The sequence below is a fragment of the Echinops telfairi genome, unplaced genomic scaffold (assembly GCF_000313985.2).
Source record: "Echinops telfairi isolate 266 unplaced genomic scaffold, ASM31398v2 ScPeMD7_8;HRSCAF=38, whole genome shotgun sequence".
Lineage (NCBI taxonomy): Eukaryota > Metazoa > Chordata > Mammalia > Afrosoricida > Tenrecidae > Echinops > Echinops telfairi.
In genome coordinates this window covers 17,761,704-17,772,013 of record NW_022103905.1, presented here as the reverse complement: position 1 = coordinate 17,772,013, position 10,310 = coordinate 17,761,704, and the positions used below count along the sequence as shown (strand labels likewise).

At 45.1% G+C, this 10,310-nt stretch overlaps 1 protein-coding gene across 1 annotated transcript in view; it reads right to left on the bottom strand.

The window, feature by feature from the left end:
- Positions 1-10,310, bottom strand: part of FAM81A (family with sequence similarity 81 member A) — a 59,673-nt gene that overhangs the window by 3,291 nt on the left and 46,072 nt on the right. The window contains exons 6-7 of the mRNA XM_004709461.2: positions 2,066-2,201; positions 528-729 (exon numbers count right to left, since the gene is read on the bottom strand). Of these exons, the coding sequence (XP_004709518.1) occupies positions 528-729; positions 2,066-2,201 (338 nt within the window). The remainder of the gene's footprint in view (positions 1-527; positions 730-2,065; positions 2,202-10,310) is intronic.

Genomic DNA, 10,310 nt, shown 5'->3' with positions numbered 1-10,310 from the left:
GGGCAAGATATGACAAAATAATAATTTCTAAATTCATGAGGGAGGGGGGAACAGGGAGGGAGGGGAAAAACGAGGAGCTGATGCCAGGGGCTTAGGTGGTGAGCAAATGTTTTGAGAATGATGAGGGCAATGAATGTACAAATGTGCTTTACATAGTTGATGTATGTATGGATTGTGATAAGAGTTGTATGAGCCCCTAATAAAATGATAAATTAAAAAAAAGAAAACATTCCACTGTTATTACTGCTAGTCAGTTTCATGGGAAACGGTAAGGCTTTGTGCTCCTGGAAAGAGTTATAGTCTCTAAAACTCACAGGGGCAGTTCTACCCTGTCTTACAGGGTCGCTCGGAGTCAGGATCAACTGGAAGAGAGTGAGTTTGGGCTGTTCACCTGCCTCCCACCTACCCCAGCCCACCCCCACCCCCAGTCAGGTCAGGTTCATGCAGAGTTTCAGATGGACACTAAGGAGTCGATTTCTAGCTCCGATGGAAAAGACGCCATGCAGGCTGGTTTCCCTTTGACCCACCATCGTTAACCTCCGCTTTCATCTCCTTCATGTCCTCGTCCATCTGCAACTGCAGCTGGCTGAGCCGCCCGTGCACCTCCTCCTCCTCCTGCTGCTGCTTCGTTCGGTGGTTCTCCAGACTCTTCTTCTGACTCTCTTCTAGCTTGTCCAGTCGGGCAGACATCTGGCTGAGCTTCTTCTCCAGGTCCCTCTCGCTGGCTCCCTGAGATCCATGAGAAGAAGTGTACTTGATTACTCCGGCAAGGAAGGCCACACTGTACTCCCATCAGCCAGACTAGAACTCCACAGCAACTCTCAGGGAATGGAGTCGCAGAGGCGGCTATTTGCCCACCAGACCCTCCGTTCCTCCTTAGCTGGTGCCAGGACACCCAGACTACAGACTATCCTCATGTGTCCCAGTGCTTTCCAAGTTTGGTGTGGCCAGACACTCAATTCTCACCCTTGAGATAGAAATCGATGTGGCACTTTGCAGGAAGTGCGGGCCTACCCTTGTCCTTGCCTTACTTCTTCTGTTTCTGAAGAAACAGAGGACTGCCCCTCTGTCAGCTACCTTGAACCATGCGGACAAGAGTCCCTGTGAGGCTGGCAGAGACTCAACTCAGAACAAGCCTCCGTTGCTGAGAACTGACAAGCTACCAAATCAGCCCTGAACAACCTACCATCCGTGTTCCGTTTATGGGAAAAACAAGTTCGCTTCTATTTGATGAAAGTCACCATTAGCTTGGGGTTTTTACTGTTAGTAAACCAATCCACATGTAAAAATCAACAATGGCCCCAAGACACCAAAAGCTAAATATATATTAATACAAGTCTAAGCAAATCATGTAGTAAACCTGATGAAAGTGTAGAAGCATACTACAAACAGAAATGTCAACTATTGTCTTCCCCTTCCCACAATGCTTGCTTTTTATGGGGCTCTGTGCCTGTGAGCAAGCTTGGGAGGCCAGGGCTGCAAACACCAGGCTGTCCCCTGGGCTGTGGTAGAACAAAGCTCTCTCTCTTGCTGGTGCTCAGCTTAGTTCTGGTGGGGAGCCAAGGGTCGAAGGGGCAGGAAGGTGGGAGACACAATGATGGGGTCTGTGAACAGATGGCACTGTGCTATCTTAGAGTATGGCCATCATTTAATGGAGGGGTCTGGAGGGAGAAATCTACATGATACTAGCCCCAAAGCAAACAAAACCAGCTCATGAAGTAGATACAAACAAGAGTGATGTTCATTGCGATCAGTTTTATTTAGGAACATAGATGTTCCATTTGGTTCATTGCACGTTTGAGCTCAACACATCTTGCCTGAAACGACTGACATTTTCTGTCTAGTTGGCCTTGGCCAACCAACACAAGTTAAAGTGCTTCTGCCCCTTCATAAAGAAAGCAAAGAATCCATGTGAACCATAGAAATGGGTTCGGAGGGAAGGAACAAGGGGCAAGTTTGTGTGATGCTCAATAAAATACAGAGAAATTGCTCGGTGATTGTCAAACATTGCAGGCCACGCTCACTGAGCACCGTTACGATCTGATAGTGAGCCCTCAATACGTACACTGTTTTCTTTCACCACTAAGGTAAGCTGGTCGATTCTCCGTAAAAGTTCTTTTTCAATCCGTTCTTGTTCCTGTTGCAACCAATTCCGTGCAGATAAAATCTGGTTACTGAGTTCTTCAACTGTCCCTTTAAACCTAAGAAAGCAAGTTGGATGTAAAAAGCACAAACAAAACTTTAATGGCATCGAGCAGCCTCAATCTTTTGACTATGAGGATCTGTAATGACGGTGTGAGCATTAAGTGCAGCTTGATCAGATTACGGCGCTATCTTTTATGAGAATTACACTGAACACGAAGTTGCAGGGGAGGCTGGGAGATGGGAGGGAGGATTCAACAGAAAATCACCTGATGGTGTCGCCTACCTGTGACGAACTGACGTGCGGGCATGAGGGTGACGCGCAGGGACATGGAGCCATGCCAAAGGCTCGCCTTTGCAGCTCAGAGGGTCCACAGTGCTGCCAGCTCAGGGGACACTGTGTCCCAGTTCCCCTGCCAGGCTCCCCCCGCCCCCCTTGTCTTCCTTGTCCCTTTGACCTTCCAGCACTGGAGCCTGGCCCCCGTTCTCTCTACTGCTCTCTAATCGGCTCCCACACAGATTTACTTATTTTTAAATCGTAAGGAAAAAATAAAACCAAAATAACTCTCTCTCAATCCTCCATTCCTGCTAGTCCTCTCCTTTTCCAAATTCCTTACAATAACAACTCTGAGGGGCTGTGTCCTCTTAATGACTTTGCTCTTTTTTATTATGAAATAGAAGACAAGAACACACACACACACACACACACACAAACTGCAGTGTAAACCCTCAGTGTAAAGACTAGCACCCATCGCCACACCACCCATTGTCTTGTAACACCTGCTATCCTCTTTTTGCCTCTTAAAAAGCCATTCCATGAACTAGGTGTATGGCTGTCTAGTCAGCAGCTACATTTTCCAGTGTCCCTTGCAACTATATGTGTGCACGTGAGTGAAGGGAAGCAGCTTCCTGGTCATAGCATGAAAAACAAAGTTCCCTTCACTGGGTTGTCAGAGTTGCCCCATTAGCTCCGGACCCTTAACTCGTTTCTTCTCCCCAACTTAGGAATCTTCTATGTTGACGGTTTTTAGCTAGAAACTGTTTTCACAGTTGAGTGATATCCCACGTTATGCATAGTCTACAATTTACCCAATATTCTCTAGATAAACATTTGCTTTTTTTCCTCTATCTTTGCTATTAAAGACAGTGCTATCATGAAACACTTACATGTGTGCTGGTTCACGCATGTAAGGCTCCCTTAGTGTAGACACACATCCAAGTCTGTCACAAAACACTTGTTTTCCAAAGCGTGTGTAGTGCTACACACTTCTTCTAGCCTCCATTAATGCTCTTCAGAACCCAGTATTAATGTAATATTTCTTCCTGCTTGAAGATCATCTATGCTTGATGTTCTGAAATTTAAATGAACTCTGGTGTGTTCAGACTTTATTTTTGTTTATTCTATTAGAATATGTTGGGCTTCCTACATCTGTCTTCCAACAATTCTGGAAAATTCTCTGCCATTATATCTTCAGATATTACTTCTCCCCCATCCTCTCAATTGTTGCCACACAGAATTTTGATTAAGCACGTGCTATCCCATCTCACGCTGTCTTCCTGTATTTGTTTCTATTGCTATCACAAATACTACAAATTAAATATCAGAGATTTATTATCTTTCAGTTCTATACACCAGAAATCCAGGTGGCTCTACCGAGCATATCACAAAGCCAAAATCAAGGTGCCAACTGGATTGTACTCCTTACTGAGGGCCCTAGGGGAGAATCATTTGCCAAGCTCATTCAGGCTGTTAGCCAAATCCAGTCCCTTGCTGCTCTAAGATGAGGCCACTGTTTCCCTGTTTATTTATGACCAGAAATTATTCTCACCTTCTAAAAGCTGTCACATTCCTTGGTGAATAGCCCCCATCTCCATTTTCAAAGCCAACAACACCATGTTGAGCCTTTATGACATTTCTTACACTGCCTCATCTTTTGTATTGCAGCTGGGAGATGTTCTCCACTTTTAACAGCTCATGTGGCAGGTCTTAGCCTGTCCAGGATACTCTCCCCAGGTCTCGATCTCTAACCTTCATTACATCTGCAAAGTTCCTTCTGCAATGGAACATGACATGTTCATAAATTACAGGGATCAGAGTGTGAATGAATACCTTTGGGCAGGGCCTTATTCTGTCTACCTGTAGCTCTTAATCCACCACTTGTCTGTCAGTTTGTTATACTTAGGTGGCCTGTGTATGGCTGTGATGCTGGAAGCTATGCCACTGGTATTTCAAATGTCAGCAGGGTCACCTGACGTGCCAGAGAATGGGCCCCTCGTGTCCGAGGGCACTCAAAATGTGACTGAGGAGGAAATGCTTTCTTGGAGTGGACCATGTGGGGACGTGAATCAGGTGAAGCTGTGGGAGTGGAGCCTTCAGATCTTCATTTGCTGAAGGGGCACGACTCCAGGTGAGGCGAAACAGCTGCAAACCTCTGCTAATGATCCGAACCCGGACTGCGCAGAGTGTGAAGCTAAGAAGACTGGAAGTCATCGAAAAGTAAATGAAATGCATCAAGATGGAAATCCTAGGCGTTAATAAGCTGAAGTGGACTGACACTGGCCATTTTGAATCAGAAATCATATGATTTACTATGCCAGGAATAACACAATCAAGAGCCTGGCTTTCGTTGTCAAAAAGGACATTGCAAAATCAGTCATGAAGTACTATGCTGTCTGTGATGGGATTAGATCTATCTGCCTCCAAAGAAATCCAATCAACACAACTTTATGCATCAAATTTAGTCAGATGTATGCCCCAACTACTAAAGATAGCAATGAAGGAATTGAAGAATTCTATCAAGGACTTGATGCAATCAGAATGCCTTGACGATTATTGGCAATCAGAATGCCAAAGGTGGAAACAAAGAGAAAGGAGTGGCAGTTGGAAGATATGGACTCGGCGAAAGAAACAAAGCTGGAGATAACATGATAGAATTTTGCAAAACCAGCAACTTGTTCACAGCAAATACATTTTTTCCACAACACAAAGGGTTATGATGCACATGATTCGCTGGATGGAACGACAAATATCAAATTGGCTCCATCTGTGAGAAGAAATGCTGGAGTTCAACGTCAGCAGCGAAAACCAGGCCAGTGGCTGACTGTGCAGCAGACCATCAATTGCTCATGTGCACGTTCAAGACACAGCTGAAGAACATTTAAACAAGTCCACGAGAACCAAAATATGACCTTGAGCCTATTCCACCTGGATGTTAAGAACAGCTTACACGAAGAAAGCAACGGGTCATTAAAGAGACAGGAAAGAAAGAAAAGCTTAACATGGAGGTCAGAAGAAACCAAACGTGTTCTACATCATAGAGTGCCTACAGCACATGGGAGGAAGGAGGAAGTCAAAGAGCTGAAACTTACAAAGGGCAGCATGAGATGACGAAGTCAAATATAATGAAATATGCAAAGACCTAGAGTCAGAAAACCAAAAGAGAAGAACACACTCAGCAGATCTTAAATGGAAAGAACTCAATGAAAAGGTCAAGCCTCAAGTTGCAAGATTGAAAGATTCTATGGGCAAAATATTTAATGATGCAAGAAGAAGAAAAGACTACACAGAGTACCAGAAAGAGGTAGTTGGCATTCCATCATTTCAGGAGGTAGCATGGGAGCAAGAATCAGTGATGCCGAAGGAAGAATTTTGAGCTGCACTTAAAGCATTGGCCCAAACAAGGCCCTAAGAATTGATGTCAGATGGGGCGTGGCTGAAAGCAGAGCTTGCCAGAAAGATGTTTGCTTGTGTTTCATTGACTATGCCACAGCCTAGTCAATTTGACAGTGCGGATCATAATAAACTGTGAGTAACCTTGAGAAAAAGGGAATTCCAGAACACTCGTTGTGCTCATGTGGAACTGGTACCAGCATCAAAAGGCAGTTGTGCAAACAGAACAGGGGAATACTGCATGGTTTAACATCAGGAAATGTGTGCATCAGGGTTGTAGCCTGTTAACCACATGTATTCAAGCTCTATTGTGAGCAAAGAGCCAGAGAAGCTCTTATATGAAGCAGAGTGTGGCATCAAGATTGGCAGAAGGCTGATTAACCACCTGCAAGTGTAGATGGCACAACCTTGCTTGCTGACCACGTGGAGGACCTGAAGCACTGGCTGATGAAGATAAAGGATCGTGGCCTTCAGGGTGGAGTACAACTCAAGGTAAAGAGGACCAAATGCTCGCAACTGGACTAACAGGAAACGTCAAGATAGATGAAGAGAAGATGGAAGTTATCAAGTTGGATCCACAGTCAATGCTCATGGAAGCAGCTGTCAAAAGATCAAGAGAAATGTGCAACTGTGCTGGACACAATGGATGGATGGATGGATGGATTGTGAGAAGCATTGTCAAAGCCCCCAATAAAGTGATTAAAAAAAAAAGATCAAGGGACATATTGCATTAGGTAAATGCTGTGCAAGACCTCTTTAAAAGGATATTATTATTTTAATTTTTTTAAATTTAATTTTATTGGGGACTCTTATCACAATCCATACATATATCCATTTTGTCAAACACATCTGTAGATATGTTGTCATCATGTTTTTCAAAACATTTTCTTTCTACTTGAGCCCCTGGCATCAGCTCCTCATTTTTGCCCCACCCTCCTCCACCCTCCCTCCCCCATGTCCCCTTGATAATTTATAAATTAGTCTTTTTTTTTCATGTCTTACACCGACTGCTGTCTCATTTCCTCCACTTTTCTTCTGTCCATCCTCCTGGGATGGGGGCCAAACATCGATCGTTGTGATAGGTTCCCCTTCCTCTCCCCAACTCCACCATGCTTACCCTCCTAGTATCGCTGCTCCCCTTATTGGTCCTGAGCGGTTTATCTGTTCTGGATTCCCTGTGTTGTGAGCTCTTATCTGTACCAGTGTACATGTTCGGGTCTAGCCAGATTTGTAAGATAGGATTGGGGTCATGTTAGTGTGTGTGTGTGTGGGCTGGGGGGGGCGGGGAACTTGAGGAAGGTTAAGGACATTATTTTGAGGATGAAAGTGTGCCTGACCTGCCATGGTACTTTCATTTGCCTCATATGCTTGCGAAAGTTGGACATTGAATGTGGAAGACCAAAGAAGGTTCAGTGCATTTGAATTGTGGCGACGAAGAATATTGAAAGTATCATAGATTGCAAAAAAGGACAAGCAATCTGTCTTGGAAGAGTATAGCCAGCGTGCTCCTTGGAGGCAAGGATCGTGAGACATTGTCTCAAATTCTTTAGACATGTTACTATGGAGACCAGTCCCTGGAGCAGGACATCATGCTTGGTAAAGTAGAGGGACAGCGTAAACAAGGAGGGCCCTCATGAAGATGGATGAACACCGAGGCTCCAACTATGGATCCAGCATAGAAACAGCTGGGAGGATGGGGCAGGGCCAGGCAGTATGTGTGTTCTCTGGTGTGCACACTGCCACTATGGGTCAAGTCGATGGCACTGGACAGCAACGATAACATAGCTCTTAACGGCGTTTCACAGTTTACACCTTTGCCTCTGAGTATTGTGCTCCAGGTAATTTCCTCATTTCCTCTCCTAGTTCCCTAATCCTCCCCTGAGCCGCAGATAGTCTGTGGCTTCATCCATTTATTCCGCTTCCATTTTCGATTAGTATATCTTTCTAGAAGTTGTATTTTTCCCATTTGTACCTAGTCATTGTTTATCAAATGCCTTTCCTTAATCATACTTTCCAAACATGTGTACATGTGTGTACACGGCTATCTTTGGTCATACACATACATATATACACTTACATTTATATAGTATATATGCAATATAATATATAAAATTACCCAGTAATTCCATATCCGCAGTCTTTAGAGGTCTGATTCTGTTTGGGGTCATTGCTGCTGCCCCTGCACTTACGTGGGTTGTTTCCCTATGTAGGTGGAAAATTTTGATTAAGCATCCGTGTCCCTTGGGAAGACTAAAAATGTACATGTCCTTCTACCAGGGCCATCGGCGCGCTAACAAATCAAGCGAGTGATCCACTGCAGTTTTCTTTGAGTCTCTTGGACAATGGGAATTGTAGTCCGAACTTCATTGTGGTTCTCAATTCGTAAGGACTATATTTCACTCCTTCACCCAGAACTTTCCGGAAGACTGCTTTGTAAAACAGGGTTTTCCCCCTGCTATTCCCAGCTCCATTCTAGCTTGCACGGACTCAGGTTTTGTCTCTTGTCTTCTGCGAAGCCCCTGTGTCTAGACTTTTGGACTTTAAACTACAAGAAGAAAAATAAATATACTCATGTCTGTTGACATAGTAATCACTCTCTTGGGAATGCCGCCTAAGGATATAATTCACAGAAGAAAAACTGATGAAATGTTTATTTTCTTCCTGTGTAATGGAAGGAAGGGATTGGGAGAGCTCTTTTTGTACTTTTTTGTTGGTGGTGGTACTTGGCAAGCTTGCAGGATCCCTGAAAAATGATGACATAACTCGATGATTATAGAAATACAGATAACAAGGGAGAAAAGAGACATAGCTTTCATAAGAGAATTCCTAATTAATCTGTAACAACCCTGAAATAACATTAAACTGAGAGACGATGAAATATAAGAGCCAGGAGAAAAATTAATTTGAACTTTGCACAAGCCTTTAACAAAGTTAAAAGGTTCCATACTGAAGTGATTTTTTAAAAATTAGGTCAAATGTATGCCTATATCTATACCTGATTACTGGCTCTTCCTTTGCAGGAAAAATTCCAAGTTCATGCAGACTCATCATAGGAAATGAGTGGGATACTGGTCTTGGGACTGAGCAGAAAAGAAACTGATAGGCTTCGCTTTGTTGCTGGGGGGACAAGCACCCACTTAAAGCGCCCCAGTAACAGCTCGAGGAGATGAAGTGTAATGGTGGAAGGCGCGCAAAGAAGACTTGGAATCAAGAAGAAACGAAAGGAAAGGGCATGCTCGACATTTCTCAAGCTACAGAACTGAAGAAGAAAATTCAAGCTTGAGTTGCAATGTTGAGGGGTTCCAAGAACAACTGTGAGATTTAGGCGGTTCGCCCCCGCCTTTGGGTCCCTGGCTGCCATGGCCCCTTAGTCGCAAGACCTTCAGCAGCTGCGAGAGCGAAGGAGGCCAAAGAAGCTGGAAATGGAACAGCGCCGTCTGGAAAGGGGGAATGTGCTCAAGGCCAAAGAAGCCGCGGCTCTGGGATCCCAGGGCAGCTGCAGCCTGGAGGTGGAGGAGGAGACCCAGGAGAAGATGCCTCCGCGCCAGACCTACTTCGGGCCGAACAGGAATGCCGTCCTGGATTGCCTCCAGAGCTTCCTCCGTGACATCCGCGGACAGCATCATCGGAGAGGGAAGAAGGGCGTGCCTGCCCCCGTGCGTTGGCATCGTGGATGCAGACGTGGGACAAGAAGCTTTAGCAGAGCGAGAGTCCTGTTCTTGCAAAAAGGCCTTCCATGGTTTCTGTATGTTCTGGAATAGCTTCCTTCTATTTCTGCTGGGTAGCCGACCAAGTACTCAGTGCAGACTTGGCGCTTATCCAGAGCTTTCAGCTTTTTTGCCTCGTTTTTCTTAGGAATTGAATGGTACACATGGTTTCCCTATGCTTTTGAGCTGAAACAAGTTTTCTTTCTAGATATCTAGTAACACGCGCCCACCTCCTGCGCCCCCCGCCCTCAAAAGAATTTTCTTTGAAGAAAGAAATGGGTTAAATATTTCATTTCCTTAAAACTTTCTTGGAAGGTCAAGGGTTTTATCAATGCAAAAAGTTGTAACTATTTTGTAACCTGTGCAAACAGCAGCCAGCCTTAAATGACCCTCTGGGTTTAGGGGTTAGAATAAGGAATGCAGGGTTCCCCCGCCGGCCAAAAGGGCAGCTGTCCAGGGAAGGCTATAGTCAGCCGAGAAGGCTTAAAGCAGAGAAGCATTTCACGTTTATTTATGGGGGGCATTGTTTTGAGCTTTCCAGAAGACAAACCCACCAAGTCCTACCAAATAATGCACATAACAGTACTGATTCCCGGTGTTCACAGACATGGGCCAAGTCGCAGGCGTGATGCTGCGCTGATGCTGAGGGTCCCCCCCACTCCCCGCAGGGCGCTCCGTGAGGCCGCTGCGCTGTTTGGGGTGCGCTGCAAAATGGCGAAAGCCAGTGTTACTGCTCGCCTTTTCTCACCCAAGCTCAAACCCTGTGGAGCTCTCTCCATGAGCGAGAGCAG